Below are 27,313 nucleotides of genomic sequence, written 5' to 3'. Positions count from 1 at the left end.
TCTGCCCATCCCCTGCTTGTGCTCTATCTCTCTCTCTCAAAAATAAATAAACATTAAAAAAATTTTTTTAAACATCTTTTAAAACAAGGGTGCCTGGGTGGCTCAGTTGTTTAAGTATCCAACTTTGGCTCAGGTCATGATCTCACAGTTTGTGAGTTCGAGTCCTGCATCCAGCTAGCTGCTGTCAGCACTGAGCCCACTTTGGATCCTCTGTCTCCCCCATCTCTGCCCCTCCCCTGCTCATACTCTGTCTCTCAAAAATATATAAACATTTTTAAAAACAGATTTTTTTAATGAATAAATTGTCTGGGGCACCCGGGTGGCTCAGTTGGTTAAGCCTCCAACTCTTGATTGCGGCTCAGGTCATGATCTCACAGTTTGTGAGATCAAGGCCCAAGTCAAGCTCCACACTGACAGCACCGAGCCCACTTGGGATTTTCTCTCCCACACTCTCTCTGTGTCCCTCCCCTATGCGCATATGCTCTCTTTCTCTCTTTCAAAATAAATAAATAAACTTTAAAGACTATATTAAAAAATGAATGAAGAGTTTTTATTAAACAATGAAGGCTCCAAGAACCATCTCTTCCTCCTTTCGACTAAGCTACCAGGAAATTCATTACCAAGTTTTGAGCTTGAGCATGTCAGAGCCAGTTCCAGTGACAGGTAACCAAAAAACTCAAATTATTACATTACTGCTACTCTCCATAGAAGCCAATTAAGAAAGAAGGAGGAGCAAAGGAAGGAAACCAAGCAGGAGAGAAGTGACCATAACAGAGGAAGAAAACAGAGGTGGAAGCAGCAGGGAAGAAACAAAGATGAGGAAGGAGAGCCACACAAAGATAACTAGGAGGGGTGGATGAGTGACAGGCATAAATGAAAGCTGAGAGCAAAGTGTGAGAAAATAGGTAACTGGTTATTTCACACAGTGGTGCTACCTGGGACTACAGGGGCTGCTAAGAGAGAGGGGAAGAATGACTGGAATGCCAGCACTAGAGGGGTTCTTTCCTCCCCTATTCTAACGCTCGGGCCAAGTTCTTTAATTTCTCTGGGCTTCCTAGCACAATAAGGAGGAGAAGCGGCCAAGGGTAGGGGTGGGCCGGCAGGGCAAAGAGAAGACCTCTCTCTAAGATCCGTCTGTTTCTGTAACTTACAGAAGAATCACTGTACTACATACAACTCCAATGGAGCAATTCTTCAGAGGAGAAATTATCTCTCAATTGCTACAGTAGATATGGTAAAAGCCAGAATCTCATCCTACAGTCTTTGCATTTATTCATTTTTTTAATGTTTATTTATTTTTGAGAGAGAGCGCAAGCAGCGGAGGGGCAGAGGCAGAGAAGGAGACACAGAATCCAAAGCAGGCTCCAGGCTCTGAGCTGTCAGCACAGAGCCCAATGCGGGGCCTGAACCCATGAACCACAAGATCATGACCTGAGCAGAAGTCGGGTGCTTAACCAACTGAGCCACCCAGGTGTCCCTATAGTCTTTGTATTTAACTTGAGATCTAGGTCCTTAAGAAAAAAAAGTAAAATAGAGCTTACAGAAAAAGTCCAGTGGCCCACATTCAGGGTAAATCCCAAATTTTTTTCTTGTAATAGAAGGATCTTAATCAACAATTTAAATCTGACTTCCTCTTCCATGAATTCAGAAGTAAAATACTGTCATCAGTGAATATGCATGCATAAAGTTTAATATATAATTTTATTTTTAACCCTGTGCTAATAATGGCATAGCCCAATGCCAGGATATCCTAAAACATGCTGTGGTTGTGTTTTAATTCATACATTTGATTTGTAAACAAACAAAAAAAAACAAATGATTTTAGAAACAGTTTTTTTTTAAGTTTATTTTTATTTTATTTATTTTGAGAAAGATACAGAGAGCACATGGGGGAGGGGCAGAAAGAAAAGGAGACAGAATCTCAAGCAGGCTCCATGCTATCAGCGCAGAGCTTCATGTGGGGTTCGAATTGATGAACTTTGAGATCATGACTTGAGCTGAAATCAAAGTTGTATGCTCAACCAACTGAGCCATCCAGGCACCCCAAATGTTTAGGTTTATTTTTTATTAAGTTTTTATTTATTTATTTTGAGAAAGAAAGCACATGACCAGGGGAGGGGCACAGAGACAGAGAGAGAGGGAGAGAGGGAAAGAAAGAGAATGAATCCTAAGTAGGCTCCACACTGTCAGCACAGAGCCCATTGCAGGGCTTGAATTCACTAACCCCAAGATCATGACCTGAGCCAAAATCTAGAGTTGGATGCTCAACCAACTGACCCACCAGGCACCCGATTTTAGAAACTGTTTTAAAATGTTGGGGCACCTGGGTGGCTCAGTCAGTTAAGCCTCCAACTTCAGCTCAGGTCATGATCTCCCTGTTTGTGAGTTCGAGCTCCGCATCAGGCTCTGTGCTGACAGCTCAGAGCCTGAAGCCTGCTTCAGATTCTCTCTCTCTCTCTCTCTCTCTCTCTCTCTCTCTCTCTCTCTGCCCTTCCCTCACTCATACTCTGTCTCTCTCTCTCTCTCTCTCTCTCTCTCTCTGTCTCTAAAAATAAATAAAACATTGAAAAAAATTTTAACGTTAACCACATTTTGTCGCTTTTTCCATTATTTCACAGATGTGTTTCCAAAAAAAGAATAAAACTTAAAATATGGCTCCAGGTAAAAGATGTAGCTTGCTGCTAAAACTAGTACTCACTTACAGACCTTAGGAATTTTCTCAAAATTTCAGACATTTTGAAGGGAACATAAATAACTTACCACATTCAACTAGCAGGATTTATTTTTATTAACTTTTCTTTTTAATTTTTTATTTTAGAAAGAGAGAGCACTCACATGAGCAGGGTCTGTGAGGGGCAGAGGGAGAGAGACAGAGAATCTCAAGGAGGCTCCACGCTCAGCACAGGGCCAGACGTGGGGAAGATCCCACAGCCCTGGGATCATGACCTGACGCAAAATCAAGAGTCAGACGCTCAACCGACTGAGCCCCCCAGGTGTCCCTCAACTAGTGGGATTTAAAGTGTCCCCAGTTCTAAGACAGACAATACCCTGCAGTGCTATTAGAAGAATTACAGCATATTCCTCAATTCTTTGTACAGGGTGGATCCATTCCCACTGATTTCCACAAGCAGTTGATTTCAAACTGAAAGCATTGCAGCCGAGACCCTGGTGAAGAAGTCAAGCCAGGACCTGGGGGTTGGAGCAGTATGATGCAGACCCCAGGTGTGGAGTCCATCCACATCCTTTCTCACTAGTAACACAAGATCAGTCACCACGGAAATGCAAATTCCCTCCAGGACTGTCTCATACATCCTTCGTTCCTTTATTCCTTAAAACAACACATAGGCCCTATGCTAGGCACTGGGGATACAAACACGTGGAAGAGTCATCCCTTCACTCAAACAGTTTACTCTGGTAGGAGAGAAATGGTGAAGCAAGTGATTGCAAAAAGCCTCCTCTAGTAGCTTACATTGTACATAATAAATTGTAAGACAAGGTTAAAAAAAAAAAAGCAATAACTAAGCCATGGTCTGGGTCAGGTAATAAGAAACAACAAAATAAACAATTGAGGGGTGGGGAAGGAGTGGGCAAACAAATTATGGAGAAAATATCAGGAGAGATTCCTTTGAGAAGGGAATTCTGGTTTTCTTTTATTACTTAGAAATTTCCCAAAGCAAGCCCCACTAAATGACTCACACACACCCTCATGAAAGAAGTGAAAAGTCTGGTTCATCCTACAGTACATATCTTCACGTGGAAAGGCTGGTCTGTCTACTTATTAACATGAAATGACAAACCATGAATGTTACTCCCCTATCAAATAATTCTCTGAGGTCCTGCAGCAACTCCAAATAGTTCTTTCAGGCTGAGATTACACTTTCCTAGTCCCACTATTCCCTCTGATTAACCATGAATTTGCTAACCACATCCCTGACTTTCTGCATAATGAAAACTCAAGGGCCCTAGAAGTATTTGTCTCGGGAGGTGGGAGGGAGTGGGCACAGGGGATGCAAGAGTGAAGCAGAGGAGCAATGAAGAAGAGAACTAAGACAGACACAGGAGCACGGTGGCACTAACACGGAAACCTAGGAGCTGACAAGGGCATGGTTAACTTACAGGCATAGTCACCACATTTTGGGCATGAAAAGTCTTTGGAATAACTCAACACACAGCAACCTCAATGGAAGCTCCAGTTAGCTCCTCCTTTATTTAAAATTTCAGAAAATACCTACAGAGAGGGCTTTGTCCATAATGGGGAAAAGACTACTGTTTGGCTCACTATATCAAACAGAAAAGATTTCGTGAAATGAAACTTACAAAGATTAAAGTTATGTATTCAAAACCTCTTATAAACCTGAGGTTTAAGATTAGGTGTCATGAAGTGCATAGGACATCCCATACCATCAGCATGAATATAGAAACTACACTGGATGGGAGCACCTGGGTGGCTCAGTTGGTTAAGTATCTGACTCTTGATGTCAGCTCAGGTCATGATCTCATGGTTTGTGAGATCAAGCCCCACATGGGGCCCTGCACTGACAGAGTGGATTCTGCTTGGGATTCTCTTTCTTTCTCTCTCTCTCTCTCAAAATAAGTAAATAAACATTAAAAAAAGAAACAAACTACATGGATAAGGCACTCACATAACAGACCCAAAGAGACAGGCTGGGCACTGGCTCCTTAGCACCCCCAGTGCTGACCTGAGCACAGGCTTTTCTCATTCAAGGTTGTTACAAGTGAATAAAGGCACATTTTGGCGACCAGGAAGAAGGGAATGAGCAGGAGTTTAAGAGAAACACTAGTGATTCAAATCAAAGTGATATAAGGAAAGATAGATTGTATTATTTGAGGTCTTGAAACAAACAGCTTTTCCTAACAATCAAGTATCAACTGAATCAATATTATGTGGAAGCCAGTTGGACATCTTGATATTTAGGCATGGGAGCCTTTTAGGAATTGAGAACACTTTCCATTTTCCTTAAGCTGTTCAGGTTAACCATAGGGTAACCCAGAAGGGCCAAACAGTCACCTGTGGGTTCAGTGCCCAAACGGATGCTGAAAAAAACATGCAAACACATTTCAGATCTAAGCATAGGAAGCAGATTCTTTAATGGCTGTTTTGCAAGCTGCAGGTAATTTGCAAACTGCAGGTAGCAAAATCAATCGAATGGGTAAAGATTCTTTTAAATAAAATAGGACAGAATATAAAATGTCAGTATGCCTCGCCTATTGTAAGGTAAGAACTGTTTCATGGACATTTTGTTTCAGTTATACATGCGAATAGTGTGTGTACTATGTGTGAGAGTGTGTGTACTAAACTACAATGTAAAATACAGTTCTTATTGTGGTTTATAGTGAAAAGAGCTTGAAAACCCTGTCCTAAGATACAGCCTAACCTACTTCATGTCATTCCTTGGCTCTCCTGTTCTCACTCCTGACACTTAGACCTACTCTAAGACATCCATGGACATCGCCAAAGCACATGTGCAAAGAGCTGCTGCTGCGTCTGGCTGGTATACAAGTTATTTGGGATGTTAGCCCCATGAGCCAGAATTAGAGCTCAGAAGCTACCTGGAAAGGAAACTGCATGACTGAGTGAAACACTGCCTTGTACTGGAAAACTCTGCCCTTCCACACTACATGCTATTTTGAATTTTCTGCAAAATATTTTGGTTTAGATGCAGTATTATTCCAAGACTAGCACTGCTCAGTTACATGCTGTGAATGGATAAAGCTCCAACTTAGGAACTTGGGGATTTGGGTTCTAGTCTCTCACTAACTGGATTTATTCCTTGGGCAAGGTACTCGATCTCTCTGGGCTCAGATTCTCCAACTAAAACATGAGAAAGCAGGACCGGAGCAGAGTTTTTCCTTGTGAATTTCTTGCGGGAGGTACTTTGAGGAGTCTGCAAAAGTGAGTCTACGTTTCTAAATTAAAATTGGTTTATTTTTAATCTAAGAGAAAACAATAAACATAACCAAATGGATTCAATATTGATTTTTACCATGGTGGAAATCACCATGGTAGTTGTTTAGCAACCAAATAACCTCATTTTGCATTAAACTTGGAAGTATTACCTCCAGTCTCCGTATATATTCTAGTAAATGTCTCACCAATTAGGAAGCCTATAGTGTTTCACTGGGGATACATCTAAATGTGAGTCTGTTCAGTCTGGATATTTGTATAAAATTGAACAGAGATGGCTCAGACTCACATAATTGCAAAGCGAGGCCCAGGCAAACATATATAGGACGTGTTAATTGCAAACTAACCGAGATGGGCCAATCACCTGCAGTCATATCAGGCATTACAAATACATTTCAAGTCATACTCTAATAATGGACATTATCTTCAAAGCTTTGGGTACCTCTTTTAAAAAATTTTTTCTATCAAAAAATACGTTCAGTTAAAATTTTTAAAGATTCAACTCTGATTAAAAATTTTTCTAGTATTCTTCTTCCAATCTTTTGGGTTATTTCTTACTAAATATTATCCTAAAATTGCAAGAACAGCTGTTAAAAAAAATTACTGACATTCGTTAGCAACTACTTAATGTATAAATAAGGATTTTCCCCCATTGAGAAAAACAAAAACTGCTGAGGCCAAAAATTAAGACTACCACCCATAATACTGATTTCAAACAGTTGTGCATATTAACAAAGCCTATTTCAGTTCTACAATTGTAAAGAGTTATATAAAACACCTTGTTTTCCTCAGTAACTTTAAAAAAAATTAATTAATGCCTCAAAACACTACGATTCTTGCTGTTAAAAGTACTACAGCTTTTAAATTACTCCATATTAATCTTTCAAGAATTGTAGAAAATTACCTTTTACTTATCAGTGTTTTTCTCAATGTAATTAATATTTATCTATCAATTAAACATTCAGTCATTCATACCACAAATATTTACTGAGCACTTAGGATGTTTCTGACGGTGTTCCAGATGCAGTGGTTGCTGTAGGGAACAAAACAGTTCCTTCCCTTGAAGGGAGAGATAATAAACAAGTAAATACACAATCCCAAGCAGTAAAAAAGTGCATCCCATTAATTCAGTATATAAATGAAACAAATGGACATCAGCTTTTTCACAGAGAAAGTATATGTCTTTTCGAGGCTACTAAGATTCCAAAATTCGTAAGCTATGGTAAACATACAGTGTGTCAGTACTTAAATATATAGTACTAAGTACCGTGCATGTGTGTGTTATGTGTGTACATATGTATGTGTATATAAATCTGTGAGCTTATTCACAGCACAGAGGAAGCTTGTTATCAGGATGCCACAGAGAGAACAGAAAAAAAATACAAAACAACTATTCAGTTAAACTTGAGAAACAAACCTTTCACAGATGAAAAGCAAACAGCTCATTTTCCCAGCCCACAGCTAAATGTCACACCCAAGGAGGGTTGAATAAAAGATAATATTGCTCTATCTGTATGTAGAAGACTAACAAAAGTTCCAAATTCAGAGTTTAAAATTGAAAATGCTGTGTGATCTTAGGGAGCCTCACCTGTTTTGAAAGCACCAAAAATATAAGCCTACGAAGATAAAAGTCTGACTGGCCCTTTTACAGGTAATATCACAAAAGCATTCTTGTCTATCAAGCTATAAAAGGAAGGAACTGCAAAACAGGAAATTGCCCTGCCCCAGCCATGCCACGCCTCCCTTCCTCTCCACAATTTCCACAAGCAGAAGCAAACACGATCTGTTAGATTTACCGAGAAGCCACAGAGGTTACAGAACACTAGTAGCTGACATACCACTGTTTTAATAAATATTTAAGGTAAATGCCTGTATTATTTTGAACAAACATTTTTTTTGAGGATTTTACCTATCTTTTCACATAACATTTGTTTAAACCATAGCTTTTTGATGACAAGTTAGAGTAGGTCTGAAACTGCAATTTACAGATGAATTGTGAGTTAGAGATTAAGGAAATTTAACATGCTTGTCCCAAACTTTTATAAATTCAAAGTTAGTTGGCCTGGTTTCCATTTTTCAATGGGCTAAGCACATACACATAAACCATTTTTAAGTATTACTACTCTGAATATAATTTTCTATATATTCAGTAGATCACTAGGTATTGGATAATCAATAGATCCATTATCAACAGTTCCTTTGTACTGAGGTAAATAGAAGTACTTATTAATATAGCATCTGTAAAGTAACAGAATTTAAGGTATATGCACTTCCTAATTTTGTACAGAAATTTGGATTAATGGGTGTGATTTCTAGGGACCTACATCTATTGATACATATCAGACTCAGGGAAATGACTTCTTTTCTTCAAGGAAAGAAGAGGCTGATACTTTTCAACTTGTAATGGTCCAAGTAAGGAAACATCCAACTATTTTAAAACACCAGCTATTCAAAAGTTAATAAACCTACAAATAAAACTACGGGAATAATAAGTCTCATTAATAATAATAAAAAAAGATTAGTAAAACAATGAGGTATCATTTTCACCAATTAAATTTCTAGATCTTTAATGTTTATACCCAATTAGCAAAGGTACAAGACATTGGAGAGGACATTTCACTTAACACCAAATTTAGTGCAGACTGGTTTAAATACGGTAATATGCTGCAAGAACCTAAAACTTGCTTGCATTTTTAAAATCTATGAATCCCACTTCTGGCAATCTAAAGACAAAAATCCACAAAAAGAAACATTTATAATGTCAAAAGTGTTTGTCACATCATAAAAAATTTGAAGGGAACCTAAAATGTTAAACAAATAATGTTATGCCCTCCAAATGGAATATTATTTGATCACCTTAAGTAGCAATAAGGCAAAACGTATGTAGGGCAAGCAAAAAATGTTCACAAAACTACATCGCAATTATACTTAAGTGAATATTCATGTTTAGAATGATGTCAGTGCAGAAGAATTTTCCTAATTTTCTTCTATGATGTGGTTATGCCACTTTTTAAGTTAAAATTTTTTTCGATTAAATTCATTGTATTATCCCCTTTTCAAACTAGATATTTAAAATATATTTAATCACTTCCCCCCCCTTCCTCCCCCCAAGAAAACATGCTACCCCCCACACCCCTCAATAGTCCTTCACCAGCTTAGCCTGGGGTTGATCCCTCCCTCTCCTCAGGTCTGACCCTGGTCCCTAAACACTCCCTCCAGAAGGCAGGCTATGTTATTCAATACCTTAGCATCCTCAACCCTGAGAACAAGGCCTCATGTATGATAAGGGTGGGAAAAACAGTTGTTGATTTTTATTTATCCAACCTGGCACCTACTGCACACTTTTCTCAATTATTTATTACTCACCTGTCCCCCATTTTAAGCCAGGTATTCATTCTTTTTTCTATTTTTCTTTTTTTTTTTTATATTCCCCAGGGCCCACCATTGTGCTGGGTAAAGCTCCCCTGAGTCAAATAAATATTTACTGAACTAAAGAATGCCTGAACACACATGTCAAAAATAAAAAATTTACTTGGTTCAGACAGTTTCTTCCTTTAAAATGCAAATAACATCCTAGAAAACAAAACAAAACAAAACAAACAAACAAAAAACACCTCCTACTACACCTTCCGGTGATTTATCCCAAGCAACCAAAAGACTAACAACCATCTGAGTGTTTCTGAGCTAAGAAAGGATGTAAATGTAAAATGGGGTGGGGAGGAGGATAGGTTTCAGCTCTTCAAGGGAGGTAAGACAATAGCTCAGAAAATTTTCTGGAAGGCCGCACAACTTTCCTCCCTAGAGCTGCCAGCCATTCCTAAATGCTTCAAATGCCAGGCATTGCCCCGGGACACCTTCATCAGCATGACCTCCTTCACTCCTCACCACAACTATGTTAGGTGGGGTGTTATTATCTCTATTTTAAAGATGAAAAAAAACAAAACAGGAATTTAGAAGAGTTAAATAACTTGCTCAAGACATAAAACTAACAAGTGCATTCAAGGTCAAGCCTGTGGCTCTGCTAAGGTCACTGTTCTCAACCAAAACGCTAGGTGGAGGACAGCTTCTTTGCAATTAGCAGTAGACTTAGAGGTAGAATAGAACTACTAAGGCGTTAAGTGTAGTCTACATTATAAATAGCAGACACAGACATGATTACAAAGTCTACAAACCTTAGCCTTGTCATCTCTAATTCAGACATGACATCTGGCTCAGCCTTGTCCCAGTTAATCCATAATTAGACCCCTTATTTGGCAATGTGAGGACTTAACACGTGGGTTAAGGAAAACACATTGTGGTTACCACCTCTGCTTAAGCCTCCTCCACATATCTAGGGGAATAAAAAAGAAACCTTAATTTTTTAACTCTGAATTTCATTTTCTAAGCTAAACCATCACATTTATTCTAACTTCTCACACATATAATTTTTCCAATCACCTAGTCATCATGTGCTTCATCCAAATTCTCCTTGACCTCTTTATCATGGTTCTGTGAACCGAGAGCAGAACAGTAGCAAGCGAGGATGTGGTCTGTAAGCACGTGGCAAGAACCTAATTAATGCATGCTTACAACTTTGTAAGGCCATCTTCTTCAAACTCATAGGAAAGTGCTGTGGTGGCCACTATGATCCAAGCATCCTAATTCCCAACTCCAAAACTGCACTGAGTATAGTCCTGGAAAGGAAACACCTTCCCGACAAAGTTGATCTCTTCGTAAAATCTGTGCCCTCCATCTCAACAAGTATAACGTCACAGCTTAGGAATAAAGAGACACTTCCTGAGTAGGGACTTCCCTGAAACGGTGCCTGTCATCCATCTGTTCAGTGTCACTGTGATCCCCAGGGGCCACCTCATTCTAGCAACCCTGGCTTTAGAATCACTCATAGAGAAGGGTTTGTCGATTTCCCACTGAACATGATGTTCCATATTTTATCTCCTTCTTAATGCTCATGACAGTTCTAGGAGATAAAACGTAAAAAGGCTCTCCCCTACTTAGAGATAAGAAAGTAGAACTACAAAAGCTTGTGTGACATACTTAAAGTCACGATCTAACGCAGAGCAATACAAATGTACCTAATACCATTGCACTATGAAGACTCATCACAAGAAATAAATGTTTTCCAAACTATGTATGGTGATGAATGTTACCTGGACTTATCATGGTGATCATTTTTCAACATCTACAAATATCAAATCATTATATTGTACACCTGAAAATAATATAATGATATGTCAATTATATTTCAATGAAAAAAGTAATTAAAAAGAAAGAAATGACTAAAACAGTAAATTTTATATTGTATGTATTTTACCACAATTTTAAAAACTGGGAAAAAAAGAGTTTATCAAAAACAACAACAAAGGCGCCTGGGTGGCTCAGTCGGTCAGGCGTCTGATTTCAGCTCAGGTCATGATCTCACAGTTTGTGGGTTCAAGCCCCACATCCAGCTCTGTGCTGACAGCTCAGAGCCTGGAGCCTGCTTCAGATTCTGTCTCTCTCTCTCTCTCTCTCTCTGTCCTTCCCGCGCTGGCGCTCTGTCTCTCTCTCTCAAATAAACATTAAAAAAAATTAAAACAACAATAGCAATAACAAAAGGCAAGGTGATGATGTGACTTTTGTGCAGGTGGTAACTGCCCTTGGGCTCTGATCTCTGCTTTGAATCCGCATCTTTAAAGGCCATAGTTGGCTCAGTCAAGACCACAGCATTCTGATAATAAGATACCACTTTACCCTCTATGTCCAATTTGATGATTTTCAGTTTCCCTCTGAAGTTACCTTCCTTCCTTCTTTCATATTTTGTCATCTCATTATTCATTCATTGAGTAGATATTTACAGAGCACCTACTATGTGCCAGGCACAGTTCTAAGAGTTCAAATACTGAAATAGTGCCATACCAGTATGTAAACAGCTGCTGCCCACAGCATGCCATGGCCCTCCGCACTGGCCACCTCATCTCTTCCCTGGGACACCCCCTCACCTGGACTTCCTCATGGCTCAGCATAACAGGAAGGCTCCATTGTGGCCAGCTTCCAATTCAGCTGCTGACTCCCTGGGCCTAACCCCTTAAGTATTTTATCACCTCCCAGACACAGCAATGAACGGAGCAGACAAGGTCCCTACCCTCTAGTCTAGGAAAGAGATAATAAACAAGTAAATATATAAATGAATCAGATAATTTCAAATAGCAGAGCACTATAAAGAAAATAAAACAACAAGGAACTAGAGGGTGACTGGAGGTGGGGAGAACAGAGTAAAACTTGAGAGGAAGTCTTTCTGAGGAAGTGATTATTATAAGGAATTAGGAATGCAAAGGTCTTAGATAAAAACACTCCAGGCAGAGAGAACAGAAATATGAAGGTCTTCAAGTGGGAATAAGTTTGAGGTTTTCATGGTTAGAAGGCCAATGTGATGGGGGCATCCTGAGCCAGGAGAACACAGAGGTAGACACGGCCAGATCAAGGGGGATCTTAATGGCATTGGTAAGGAGGTTGAATTCAATGCCAAGAACAGTGAGCAAGCATTAGACAGATTTGAAACAGAGCCATGAATGATCTAATTTATATTTTTAAAAGATTACTCTGACAATTGTGTGGCAGCTGTGATTAAACAAAGGCCAGGGTGTAAAAAGGAAACAATGTATGATGCTCTGGTGGTCAACCAGGTAAACAGAGACAGTGGCTGGAGCTACAGGATAACAACAGAGATGGAAAGAAGTATTCTGACTCAATATATGTTTTAGAGGCAGAGTTGACCAAACTTACTGATAAGTATAATGTGGGAAGAGGAAACAGGAGGAATGAAAATGTACTATTCTTGGATTCAGCAAGTCACTGATGGCAGTCCACTTACTAAAAAGGCAATGACTGTGGGAATAAATAGGTTCATGGAGAAAAGGAATAAAAAGTTCTGTTTTGCCAAGATAAATGTGAGATACCATGGAGATACAAACACGTAGTTGGATATCTGACTTTAGTAACAGGAAGATTCCCCCAGGAGACCATGACTTATCCAAACAGCAACATTTAATGTACGTGTAACTTCACTGAGATGTTTGTATAATGCACATTACAGACTCTCTTCTTCTAAGACTTGTGCCAACAATTAAATGCATACACACAATACGAAGTAAGGCACAAAATTCTCTTTAAGGAAAGAATACAATTCTTGGTTTTCATTTTAATTAAGTGTGTCAAAAAGCTTTCTGGGGAATGCCTTTTCAAAATCGGAAACGACAATCAATGAGGAAATGAACAGTACAAGAAGAATTACTTTACACCGCTTTTCGAACTAGTGTGTCAGACAAGCTCATGCTGCCCTCAGCGCTTCTTCAATCCCGCTGAGACTGCTTCTCCTTCATTTGGTTACAGTAAAGTGGTGGAAACTTCTACATCTGATGTATTTTATCCCCAGCTCAGTGCATTTATTATGACTGAACTTCCTTTCAAAACTCTAGAGGTGCCATGATAAAATTCAAGATGACACCAGAAACAGGAAAGACGGGCATTAAAAAGGAAAGAAGAGGGGCGCCTGGGTGGCTCAGTCGGTTAAGCGTCCGACTTTGGCTCAGGTCATGATCTCACGGGCCGTGAGTTCGAGCCCTGCGTCAGGCTCTGTGCTGACAGCTCAGAGCCTGGAGCCTGCTTCAGATTCTGTGTCTCCCTCTCTCTCTGACCCTCCCCCATTCATGCTCTGTCTCTCTCTGTCTCAAAAATAAATAAACATTAAAAAAAATTTAAAAAAAAAAAAAAAGAAGGAAAGAAGAGAGGAAGAGGAGAGGGCGGGGAAGAGGAGAAGGAACGAGAGAGCAGTAGGTGACCTCTTCCTGATGATCCCTTATGACAAAGGGCTCGCGGAGAACATGCTCACACAGCATCACCAAACCCCTCAGGGAAGAAACCCTTGTTTACATGGCTTGAATCCAAAGGTTATTACAGGCTCTCCATATTCTAAACACACTGTCAATTATCAGTCCCAAATGAGTAATAATTATCAATGTAAAGTGAAAAATAAGCATGCTTGCTTCATTCAGCTTACCAGCACTTCACTAAGCCTTCATGCCAACAGCCAGCTTTTCATGTGTGCCTTTAAAACAAAAGCAATGGCCTGGCTGGTGCTACAAATAATCTTTGTATCCTCAGAATTTGAAGGAAACTTAGAGGTCATTATATCCAACCCTATCATTTTACAGATAAGGAAACTAAATAAAGCAAAGACAGATAAAGTGGCTTACCCGTCATCCCAGAGCCACTTCAGGATGAAAAAATGTTTTTATGATTCTTAGTCAAGATTCTTTGTATTATACCCTGCTGCCTACAGAGTGAGAAAGAAAAGTACCACAAGGGATGGCCCACGGCTTCATGGTGGCCACACCACAGGGAGAAAAGTTGGCCAGAGCTGGGCATCTCAGCCCTGGAAACAAGGCCCCAGGCTGCACTCAGGCTGTCAGCCTGCCGCTATTCTCAGCCTACACCCTGCAACAGCTGACAGTCTTTCTAACACCACATCTGTCTGGGCTTTTTCCCCTGGAGCTTTCGGTTTAATGTGGCAGAGTGTGATACATAGTAGCTGGTGCCTCCTTCCCTCAAGATCTTCAGAAGGAGGGCCTGGAAAGGTCACACAGCAGTGTGCTTCCAGGCTTCAGGGAAGCACAGACCCTCCCCAAGGATGATGGGAAGTGACACCTCTCTTCCCTGCCTTTAAACCAGCATATTCCTACATGGATATCACACTTGTCCCTAAAAAGTTATTACAGGTTACAAATGAGTTTTAGCCTTAGTGGGCTTCTGCCTTCCAAGTTTTTGTCCAATCCCAGTACATATAGAAAATTCTAGAAATAGTCACACCAAAACGCTGTAGCACATTCACATGGAACTCACATTTAAGTTTTAGTACTTACAGAGAACAAAATTTGCAATCAAAACGTTTCTGGGAAAGTCTTGTCTAGTTAGTAGGGAAGTGTGATATGTGCAGGACCTATATTTGGTTTGCCTACTGCAAACATGTATATAGATTAGTAGATGGATAATGATAATATAATAATAACAATCCTTCCCCATGCAATCTAGGATTTCCTCTTATGCAAAAAAGGAACACCTCAACAGTCTTTAAAAATGTTCCACTATATATTCTTTTCCCTGGATATATTCTTTCTGGATATTCTTCTTTTAAAAACACCCATACAGGGGCGCCTGGGTGGCGCAGTCGGTTAAGCATCCGACTTCAGCCAGGTCACGATCTCGCGGTCCGTGAGTTCGAGCCCCGCGTCAGGCTCTGGGCTGATGGCTCGGAGCCTGGAGCCTGTTTCCGATTCTGTGTCTCCCTCTCTCTCTGCCCCTCCCCCGTTCATGCTCTGTCTCTCTCTGTCCCAAAAAAAAAAATAAAAATAAACGTTGAAAAAATAAAAACACCCATACAACTGTGGGACCCAAGCTCCCCATTGTGGTTCTGAGACTCTGCCATTAGATACTAGCAAATAAAATCTGAGAATTAAATAGCCCATGGATAGTAGTCCACACTTTCCATTCCACATCAATTCCCAGGGTGCTAGTAATTTTCACCATCTCCCAATTCCACTGAAAAACTGGCCTGGATTTTATGTGACAGTGTTAGCATTCCATTGGCCTGATTATAGAAAATAATCATGAAAAAGTACTTACAGCATAAGCACCTATTAAAAATGCTGCATTTGCTCTTTTCCGTTGATCAAAACAGGTGTAGTGCACTATTTTCTTTCTTGATAAACTGTATGACTAAAAAGAGGGAATAAAAAGAGTGTAACCATAGAGACAGTGTTAAAATATACAGAAGGTATACATCATCTCAACTTCCAAGATGTGTCACAATCAGTGAAATGTACCAACTTTCAACTTTCATTTCTATGGCAATTGTCCATGAGCATATTTGAGGGATGAGGGTTACTGGCTCAGACTTTTTGCAGCCCAGTCATGATGCAGATTTGACAATATAACAAACATTTCTCTCCAAGAAGGGAGACATACAATGAGAAATAATTAAATTATTGGCATCTTTATTAATGGGGACCATTTTGGAAGATTTACTCTAAATCTTATACACAAAGTCTAGTCATCCTTTTTTTCTTTTTTAATTTTTGTTATTGAAGTATAGTGGAGATACAATGTTATATTAGTTTCAGGTGTACAACATGGTGATTCAACAGTACTATAGATTACATAATGTTCACCATGATAAGTCCAGTCACCATGTGTCACCACACAACATTATTACAATAGTATTGACTATATTTCCTCTGCTGCAGTTTTCATCTCCATGACTTACTTATTTTATAACTGGAAGTCTGTACCTCATTATCCCCTCCATTCATTTCACCCATCCTTCCACCCCCGTCCTCTCTGGCAAATACCAATTCATTCTCTGTATTTGTAAATCTGTTTCTGGGTTTTTTTCTTGTTGTTGCTATTTGTTCATTTGTTTTGTTTTTTAGATGCCACATATAAGTGAAATCATATGGTATTTGTCTTTCTCTGTCTGACTTATTTTACTTAGCACCCTCTAGGTCCATCCATGTTGCCACAAATGGTAAGTTCTTTTTTTACAGGTGAGTATTTGTTCATCCTTTTTCTTTCTCTACATACCATACCCAGTTCCAGAAAATTTATCTTTACTTTTCATATTAGACAGTTTATTTTTAAATGTATCAATCAGTCTATTTTCTTCTAAAATTTTCAAGTGCCTATATTAACTAGAACATCAATATTAATATTTTCTTTCTAGAATGTTCTATAAAAATCCCTTTTTAATTATCTGAAAATAAATGGCTAGTGGGAAAAGGTAAACCATCAAAAGGGTCACATCAGCAAACATCTTAATGCAATAACCATATGTTAAATTCATGGATTCAAACAGTTTTATTAAGGCACCTGCTATATGCCATGCAATATGCTACATGCTCAAGGATTCAGCTAAATCCAAAATAAGCAACTTAGTATGTTGCATACATGCTAAACATGACAAGAAGTGTGCAAATAAAAGATGTGTTAAAATGAAATCAAAGTATTAAGCAAACTCAAACATAAAACAATGAGAACACTGACGCAACTAAATGAAATCCGCTCAATTTCTTCATATTTCAAAACAGTCACAGTATTTTGACAAATGGCTTTCAAAACACAGATACATGGGTACCTTTTAATATTTGTCTACAAATTCAAACTGACTGTAAAAGCAGCGTTCTATACCTTACATATTGACTACAACCCACAGAATACCTGCTTTTACAGCCCCTTTAGAAATGTAAGAGACCTAGGGCGCCTGGGTGGCGCAGTCGGTTAAGCGTCCGACTTCAGCCAGGTCACGATCTCGCGGTCCGTGAGTTCGAGCCCCGCGTCAGGCTCTGGGCTCATGGCTCAGAGCCTGGAGCCTGTTTCCGATTCTGTGTCTCCCTCTCTCTCTCTGCCCCTCCCCCGTTCATGCTCTGTCTCTCTCTGTCCCAAAAATAAATAAACATTGAAAAAAAAAAAATTTTTTTTTTAAAAAAAGAAATGTAAGAGACCTTAACTACGTACCTTTCTTCATTCACCCTGCTGTTTTCTGTAAGTTAAGAAACTCTTCAAACTCTGAAGTCCATTCTACATGAAATTGCAACATTCTGGCTTTTTTAATGTAACCACAGAAAATGCAGCTATATGTATCCCAGCAATGAGCCTGGAAACCCTCACCACCCCAAGTCAGGCACTTCCTTCCTAACCCAGAATCACATGTTCTGAAAATGGCACTGCTCTTCTAAATTGAACTTTGAGGAGCATCTGGGTGGCTCAGTCAGTTAGCTAAGCGTCCAACTTTGGCTCAGGTCATGATCTCACGGTTCGTGAGTTCAAGCCCATCATCGGGCTCTGTGCTGACAGCTCAGACCTGGAGCCTGTTTCAGATTCCGTGTCTCCCTCTCTCTGCCCCTCCTCGGCTTGCTCACTCTCTCTCTCTCTCTCTCTCTCTCTCTCAAAAATAAACATTAAGAAAATTTTTTTAATTGAACTTTGAAAAGTGTTTGCCTCAAAGCGGGTCTCATTACCAAGGTCCTTATTTCCAGACAGGCTTAGTAAATTATCCCTATGAAATAAAGCTTTAAAAAGTACATTTTATTCAATTCAGTTCAGTCAAAACACTGAGGTTATCTAAAGACTTCAAGGTCACTATCAATGGTGCTGACACTTGTCTCCTTGCTTTCTCAATTTGAGAAAACAGTCTGCTGGACATTTCCTTTTGTTATTTTAGTATTTGCTTGTTGCAAGTCTGTCTTTTGCTTTGTTTTTGCCACCTATTGTTCTCCATCAATAAGTTAGGCTTGATTTACCCAACGGAGAGTCAAAGCCCTTAAGATATAAGCATATTTTATGGTGTCTAATCCCAAACACCTAAACACTGCCTTAAACAGGCCAGGCCCCCGTAAACATGAGTCAGGCTGAGCCTAAGGGACTCAGCTCTTCTCGTTCCCAGCCCCTAACTAATTACATTTACTGGTTCCCTAAAACACTCATGGGGAAGAAAAATATCCACAACTGATCCTGAAGTCTGGATTATGTGTTCTGATGCCTTTTTCCACTAAGAATTTAGATTTCACAGCAAACAATTGCTATCATTTAACAATGTGGAATTAAATTTATTTTACAAATCCACTTGCCAAAAGGGACAAACTCATAATGGTGTGCTTCCATCACCAACAGTTTTTTTGGTTGCTTTCAAACTTTTTGCTTTTGTTTGGTTTTTGTTTTTTTCTTTCTTATTCTAAAGTATTTGGGATGCAGAGACCTCCCTGAACCCTCCAACAGCAACCATGAAGCTACAGGATGAAATTCTGAAGGAAACTTTTTTTTCACTGTAAACTTAAAAATGCATTAAAGTAAATATAATACAAATTAAAATTTTACGGACTTCAGAAGAATTTTTTAAACTTTACAAGCTTACAGAAATTACATCAGATAAAGAATATTCTTCATAAAATATACCTACAAATTTTAACTATTTTTAAATATCTCCTACTAGAAGCTGCCTATAGGATGGAAACATAATTTTTTAACATCCATCACCATACACAATTACAAAATCTTTTTTCTTATGATAAGAACCTTTAAGATCTGCTCTGTTAGCAACTTTCAAATATATAATATAGTATTATTAACTATGATTACCATGCTGTACATTACAATAGCTAACTTTTTTATATCAGTTAAACGATAGTTTCCATCTAATTTTTAGGATAATTTTTAAAGCTCCTAGCATTTACCTTGCTTAGAGGTTTTTGGAATTCAATTATTTTTCTCAGTAAAGTCTCAAAAGTATTACAATCAAGAAATGATCTGATTAGTGAAGCTTGGCCAGTATCTCCCAGGTCAGATCACTGAAGCTCAGTTCTCACTCAAGGAATCAAAACTAATTCAAAGTAAATGATAACAGAGAAAAATCTTATGTCATACTGGCCTTTTCCTAATTTTCTGCCTTGCCATGGCCAGGCCTCCCTCTTATAGGTCACTCTGCCCCAGTCTTACACCAGCAATGCTGTTCAACATAGCAGATAACCTGGTACTGAAATGAAAAATTTCAAGGATGGTGTGCCTGGCTGGCTCAGTCAGTAGAGCATGCAACTCTTGATCTTGGGGGTCATAAGTTAAGCCTCACACTAGCCATAGAGTTTACTCAAAACAAATTTTTTTTCAGGGATAACAAAACATCTTGCCAATTGTTTAGCTAATGCTTTGTATGATTAGATTGATATACATAAACTAATATTTTCTACTTTTAAATATTAAACATGTCCCTTTGTTAAAAAAATAAAATAAATTTGAAAAATAACCTACAGGGGTGCCTAGATGGCTCAGTCAGTAGAGCATTCTACTCTCGATCTCGGGGTTGTGAGTTCAAGCCCCATGCTGAGTGTAGAGCTTACTTACAAATAAGAAAATTAAAAAAAAAAAAACCTACTACATATTAAAGCACTCCAGAAGAAATGATACTATCCATTGGAGACACTGATGATTCCAGTACCTTTAGAGAAACCTTTGGCTCATTTTTAAGATCTTTCATGGAGGAACTTACCATGGAGAAGAAGAAAGGGACAGTCTGCAGATAAAAGGATTCCATTTTATGAATGAGCCCAGTAGGTATTTTCTCAGACTCTACCCCAATACCAAGAGAACTTAATGCCTCCAACCGGAACTGCTTCTTCCTTACTCTGGCCCAACTCCTCTGTGGCCGGGTATGCTGACTAGGCCCTTCAAGGAGAGCCCTTGCAAAGTTAGACCATCACCTCTGGCTTTCAGTGAGCTATCTGCTCTTAACAAATTCTTTTTGCTTTACATGAGCAGCTCAGAGATTGCAAAAACACTGTGTACAATAGCAAAGTAATGCTAGACACTGGAAAAACAAATGAATATAGCCTTAAATACAAAGGGATTGAGGATGTCACAGAAGGAATACTAAGACCTCTGGCCTAGTTGCCTGCTCTTGCACATGACCAATTACAAATGATAACCTGCAGCCCCTATCCACATTTGTTTCAGATTTCTACCTAGCAACTGCAGTATATATGCAGTATATATCCTTCTAAGCTTTCTTAAGTGGACACAGCCAGCCCTCTATAATAACAGCTAACATTTATTGCTACAGTCCGTCGTTTCCTAAAGCATAGCAACAGTGCCAGAGGGGTCCAATTTGACCAGACACAGAGTGACTCCCAAACCAGAGATCGTGGGCAAGGCCAAAGTATAATGAATATTCTGTGTCTCTCTTTTACCAAGAGAACATAAGTCAGGAGCCAAAGACGGCCTGGTTTATCACACTTGGCCAATACATTTCTCCTATGTCAGATCACAGACAGTTGAGTTCTCTCAGCAAATATGGTAGATGTTAGAAATTCAGAAATCTCTCACTGAGTTTGATAGTTTTGGTAAATCTCAATTTATAAGGTCACAGTAAGTTTCATGGTGCAAAATTTAAATAATTCTCAGGTCAACAGAATTGGTTGAATTAATTAATCTCACTAAAACTTTTCAGAAATAAAAAAAATCAATCTAAGTTATATTTTATTATTATATTTAATCCTGTTAGCAGACTGGCTCAGGGTAACCTAGAGAGCTTATTAAAATACAGATTGCTGGGACTCAACCCCAGAGTTTTTGACCAGGGCCCAAGAATTTTATTTCTAACAAGTTCCTCAGTAATGTTGATGCTGACAGTCCAGGGATGGCACACCAAAATCCACTATGCTATTGCATAAAAATGTGACTTGTCACCCCAGGAAATGTTTTATGTGGCTCCTAAAACACTATCCATTTGGTCAAGTAGCCCCAAAAGACATTTAAATTCTCTTAGGAACTCCAAATCATGCTAAATGCCTTTTAAAAGCATGTCATAAAAAACACATTGCCCCAGATTCCTCAGAAAACTGTATCACAATTTGTAAATTCTTGCACTCCAGATGATAACACCTTAGGAACAAGTTCCTTTAATGATTCAGTAACTGAGCTGCCTTAAATGGCATTTTTCCAGAGGGTCCAAGTTCAGATGCTCTCTGGGGCCAAGAATTTGAAGTGGGTCAGGTGTTAAACCAGAAGAGCATGCCCTATCCCAAGCAGACTTAGCTCCAACCTCCTACTCTCATGTAGGAAACTGAGCCCACTATCACACACTTTAATATGTAAAAGAAGCCAAAAATTCAGAATTAAGTGGAAATTTTCATAAATTACAGATGTTGACGATGAATTCAAAGTTTTTAAAGAGTATGCATGCCTAAGAAAGCATGACTGAACTGAATGCAGCCCCCTAGGCAACCAGTTTGTTGAAGCTGCATGCTGGGTTACTGTGGCTGAAGGAAGTCTGTGGGTTCTGTCAGCATGGACTGAGCAGCTGATGTGTGCCAAACACAGTGTTGAACGACATGGTAACAAGGGGAGCAGAACCTCAGTCTCGAATCTCATAGCACTCACAGTAGAATGAATATTCGATGCTAACCAAGGGAGAGGTACTGGCCAAGGATTATTACGAACAAAAGAGAAGGACTACCGAGGGATGCATTCACAGCATAGCTAGGAGCAATGGAATGATCTTAATTACAGGTAAAGTAATTATTTCATGTAGCAAGGTAAAAACTAGATAAAAGATAGAATACAGTATTGAATATCTATTAATTAATATAACCGAACCTATAGAAATTTCCAGACCTGGACTGCTTACCTGAGAATCAGACTTTTACCACTGCTATGTAAATCATGACAAGCATGCAATCTAGCATATAAACATTTAACAGTACTTATAAACTGAAGTACGACAACTGTTATGAGAGAACAATACAAATTAAGATGAGGGTATTGACCCTAGGCAGCCATTTTCTATCTCAGAAAGGAAAGCTATGTGAAACGATGCATTCTGGAGGGCTCACTCCTGGAGAAAAACCAGTTACAGCAACTCAGAGAAAATGTTGACATGCTACACGAGTCACAAATAGCCCAGGCTCTGCTCGGATGGCAGTGACATAACAAATCATGCACTTGTACAGCTTAGGGCAGGGGACCACAAACCACTCAACCATTCCAAAACAAGAGGTGGTCGAAGATAGTGCAATTCAGCTCAAAGCCAAAAAAAAAAAAAAAATCCCACAAAACGGAAAAAACAAAAACAAGAGCTAATGCATCATTCAGAACAACAGATTTTTTTAAGTAGCCTTCCAGTAAAGTTGTTTGCCATGCTTAAAAGTAAAATCTTCATATCATTTGGTTAGAACACCATGTTTAATTAAACTGTAAATCAGCCTGATGGAGCTCAGGAAGACATTACTGCAGCCTGGACAATATGCTCTTTAATTAAAAAAAAAAAAAAAAAAAAAAAAAACAGAACCCATGCACTTCCCTAAACAAGCAAGCTCTGCCAGTGATGGCGCTCAGATTAAGTAGATTATAGCATGGGGACCGTGGTGACCAAGGCATCATTCTCTTACAGGTGACTAGGCTAGCCCAGCAATGGCTGCAGCAATCAGCGTCTCCAAAGCAATCAGTTGTCACCTCATTGCAAAAGCGATAAAATGAACAGGTCTTCCTGTCAGCAGCCATGACCTCTACATGTTTTACCTCCAACTTTCCCAGGAAAGGGATATTCTTGAAAATTTTCTTTGGCTGTACAAAACAAAATATGGTTTATGTTTTCATTTAGAGCTAAAACAAAATAGGTTGAGTAGTTTCTTTAAAAAGAAAAAGGTGTCTCTGTGTGGTCCATTTTATTTCAAACCCAGTATGTTTCATTAATGAAATGGCACATGTGATCAGAGTAGAAATCAAAATGTTAGAGAAAAGTTGTTCATAAAGATTTGGTGGAAGGCATTTGGGGATTCTCCATTAAAGAAGTTCTTGCCTGAGGATTTCTGAAGGAATCAGGAAGGACTCTGTACCTTGCAAACTCTATGTATGCCTACTCCCATGTGAATTAACATTGCTTTAGAACGCCTCATACTTCTTTAAACTACGTGAACTGTCTCCAGAATAATTTGTTTTTCTTCCCCCCCAAAGCCCATGAACCTGAAACAGAATATAACCTCATGAGGAAATCTCAACATGTATTTGTAGTTATAATAAGAGGGTGGTCTGATCATTATATCAAAAGAGTTCTTGTGTACAAACTACCTGATACACTGGCAGGTGCCTGGTTACCAGATAGGATTACTGCACTGATTCATTCAGCAACAAGGACATTCCCAGAGCCCCCACCATCTGCCAGGTACTCAGTGCTTTAATACAATTGTCCATTTCACCAGGCCCACCCCCCCTTCTCCTTTTAACCTGAAAGGCCTATGTGGGATGTTTTGTACATTTAAAATTACACTTCTGTCAATATTCTTTTAAAGCTTTTAAAAACAGTTTTCAAGATTACTATAATTATCCTGTTGATTCATAAGAGCAAGTATTTAAAAAAAAAAAAATCACTGCCCTAGAAAATGTCCCCTTTTTTCAGTGATGCTCTTAGATAGTTTTTTCACAGACTGAGGTTTTAGTTTTCTCAAAGGAAAAGTGAAATCAGCAGTTAAAACTGTACTGACCATTTTAGGAAAAGCTGGTTCAATCATAGGATTATTAAACTTTCATATTATTGTATCAGTCATTGAAAGATTTTCTTAAATGACCAAGTTTAAAGAAGGTACTTTTTTTTTTTATATCACTATGTTAACTTTTGTTAAAACACTCTTCCCTTTTAGAAGCCTGTATATCCTAGCCCAGTGTTGTTACCATTGTCTGTGCCAAGAATCCCTTTAAGAATCTGTTAAGGGGTGCCTGGGTGGCTCAGTCAGTTAAGCATCCAACTTCAGCTCAGGTCATGATCTCACAGTTTGTGGGTTCCAGTCCCACGTCAGGCTCTGTGCTGACAGCTCAGAGCCTAGAACCTGCTTCGGATTCTGTGTCTCCCTCTCTCTCTGTTCCTCCCCCATTCACGCTGTCTCTCTCCCTCAAAAATAAACATTTAAAAAAATCTGTAAAAAGTTATGAATCTTCTAAGAAGAAAATATAAATACACACAAAATTTTAAATATAATTTCAGGGGCTTATGGATTTCTTGAAATACCAAATTAGCAAGTTCTGGTCTAATCTATCAATCATTGATGGCATTTTACATTAAACAACGTACACAGTTTTACCAGTTGTTCTCATTTCAACAAATCTTCCTTTTTTTTGGACTATCTCCCTCATTACAGTAACTACTGACCAGAAATTGCAAACTACAACCTATTACTGCATAACTCTTAGTACTTACACTTTTTAAAATATAGTTTAAAATTTTTAAAAATAGGTTTTTTGTTGGTGATGGTGTTTTCTGCCTTTGGTTTTTGAAACTAAGTCGATGTTTGCCGGATAATTTTCCATTCTAATCAACATAATTATAGTAAAGATCCCTGGGAATAGAGGGCATATTGACACACACACAAAAAAAATAGCAATAAATCACTGCCTCAAATCATCAACTTGAAAAAAAATACCTTTTGAAAATATAAAAACTAAAAATTTAGGTTTGGAACAGAATGCACTGCAAAATATTACCTATCTACATAAGGTGTCAAATAAAAGAGAAAAAAATCATAAAAGCTTTTTTGGAAGAAATAAAAATTGTCAAAGTAGAAAATAACATGTTGCCTAAAAAAGCTAGGAAACCACACATGAACAGTAGTCTAAGAAGCTGTTATCAGTTAAAATAGTGCCAAATTAATGAGAAAGAATGAAATATGGCCCTTTGTAGCAACGTGGATAGAACTGGAGAGTGTGATGCTAAGTGAAATAAGCCATACAGAGAAAGACAGATACCATATGTTTTCACTCTTATGTGGATCCTGAGAAACTTAACAGAAACCCATGGGGGAGGGGAAGGGAAAAAAAAAAAAAAAAAAGAGGTTAGAGTGGGAGAGAGCCAAAGCATAAGAGACTCTTAAAAATTGAGAACAAACTGAGGGTTGATGGGGGGTGGCAGGGAGAGGAAGGTAGGTGATGGGTATTGAAGAGGGCATCTTCTGGGATGAGCACTGGGTGTTGTATGGAAACCAATTTGACAATAAATTTCATATATTAAAAAAATAAAAAATAAAATAAAAATTAAAAAATAAAAAAATTTTCTCACTGTAAAAAAAAAAATTGTGCCAAATTATTCAGAGAAGTAGGGTTTGAGGACCAAGTAAATACCATCATATCTGGTCTTTAAGATGTCTCTAGAGCAGTTTCAGCAGGGTAAGGAAAGCAAAAGTGAGACAGCCAAGGATTAAGAAATCAGTGCGTAGTGAGGATGAAAATAGTGAGGGCAGAGTATTCTGAAACCTCCAGAGACAAAAAGATAAAAGAGGACCTGTAAGTCAAGGGGATCGTGATAAGGTCAACAGAAGTTTGTGTGCCTGGTGACCCTGTGCTGGGCACTGGGGACACTGAATTCTATGACATGTCTCCATCTGCTAGGAGGGTATAGTCTAGTGAAAGAGAGCAATGTAAACAGGGAATTATTCATCAATAATAAAGATCTCCAAACAGGAGGCACCTCCAACCTTGTTCAGAAGGACAAGGAGATGCTTCCTAGAAGCCACGGTGTCTGAACAAGGTCATAAAGAACAAGGAGTGACCAAACCAGGGGAAAAGGACATTCAAGTCAGACTGGACGTCACAAGCCATTGTGTGGGGCAACGGGTGTGGTTCAGGGTAAAGTGCACAGCCAGCAGTGGCAGGAGTACCGCAATCTTGAGTAAATCAGTAAGTTAGCGCATGAAATCATCCACTGGGAAAGACACCAAGGGTGGGAGCTGTGAGGCCAAGCAAGACAAAAGGCATGGAAGCAAGGTGCCCAAAGGTCTTACCAAAATGGGTGAACACAGGCTGCAGACGAGAAACACCAACAGGGATCCGACGGACTGAGAAAATAGGGAGCCTGAGGGCCTGGAGATTACACGAAGGTGAGAGAGACAGAATGTGGGAGGTATGCAACAAGAAGGGTACATTTAAAGCAGGAAAGCCTGGAGTCTGAGTTCCTGGAAGAAACGTAGTTGGAGTGGCAGTAACAGTCACTGGAGCAAATGAAGCAGAGGAGCCTCAAGGCCACTATGGACATGTTTTCAGGGCAAAGTCAGCTGGGGCAGTGCTGTGGGTGAGTGCATGAAGATTATAAACCACAGAGGCTCCTCCAGTGATGAAGGTGGAGAGGAGCATGAATAAGTCACAAGCCTTGAAATCTAGCCCCCACTTTACCTTGTAGCCTTGGACAAGTCACCTGCTTCTCCTGGGCCTTCCTTTCTGCACCCATAAAATGAACTGGCTAGACTAAATTGTCATTTGGATCCCTAAAATTATATCAAACAGCTTTTGCATATGGAAATGACAGCCAGGAGACTGGGAAGGTGTTCATAACTTTGGTTGAAGAAATGTTATTGTTATTTCCTATTCAAAGTCATCAATGTTCCATTAGTAACTTTCTTCTGTAGAAGACGTTAAAATTTGCAAAGGCTTTTGCAATATACTCCTAACCACCCCTCTGTGAAAGCTCTATAATCCCTATCTTATAGCTAAAGAAACTGAGATTACACGAGGTTGAAGCAATTGCAGCTTCAAATTGGTAGTCAAGTCATTTCTCCCAATGTAGAGATTCTACTCGGATGCTTTGAGATAACGCATGACTTATCAACATCTGGGTTTTGAAAATTCATTCCTTCAGCAAGTAACAGGGTATCTACTAGCAGTACTAAAGCAAAAAATATCCTTCCAGGCATCCATCAGATTACCTGATCCCTGAAATGAACCAAGGGACTGCTGAACTCTTATTAAACTTGCATAATGTTGAAAGAAAGCTTTGTAAATGAAAACAAATCAAAACAAGTCCATGTATACACTTACCTATACAGTTTGGTG

The 27,313-nt window shown here is 39.0% G+C and overlaps 1 protein-coding gene across 13 annotated transcripts in view; it reads right to left on the bottom strand.

Moving 5' to 3' along the window:
- The window catches only part of CDC14A (cell division cycle 14A), a 206,701-nt gene that overhangs the window by 156,048 nt on the left and 23,340 nt on the right, over positions 1 to 27,313 (bottom strand). For all 13 annotated transcript variants that reach the window (XR_003971058.1, XM_030326596.1, XM_030326595.1 and 10 more), the window contains exon 4: positions 15,584 to 15,676. Coding sequence is in view for 12 of the 13 variants with exons in the window: in XM_030326596.1 (XP_030182456.1) it covers positions 15,584 to 15,676 (93 nt within the window). In the remaining variant the exon portion in view is untranslated. The remainder of the gene's footprint in view (positions 1 to 15,583; positions 15,677 to 27,313) is intronic.

Source organism: Lynx canadensis, chromosome C1 (genome assembly GCF_007474595.2).
Source record: "Lynx canadensis isolate LIC74 chromosome C1, mLynCan4.pri.v2, whole genome shotgun sequence".
Lineage (NCBI taxonomy): Eukaryota > Metazoa > Chordata > Mammalia > Carnivora > Felidae > Lynx > Lynx canadensis.
This window is presented reverse-complemented; position numbering and strand designations above follow the sequence as displayed.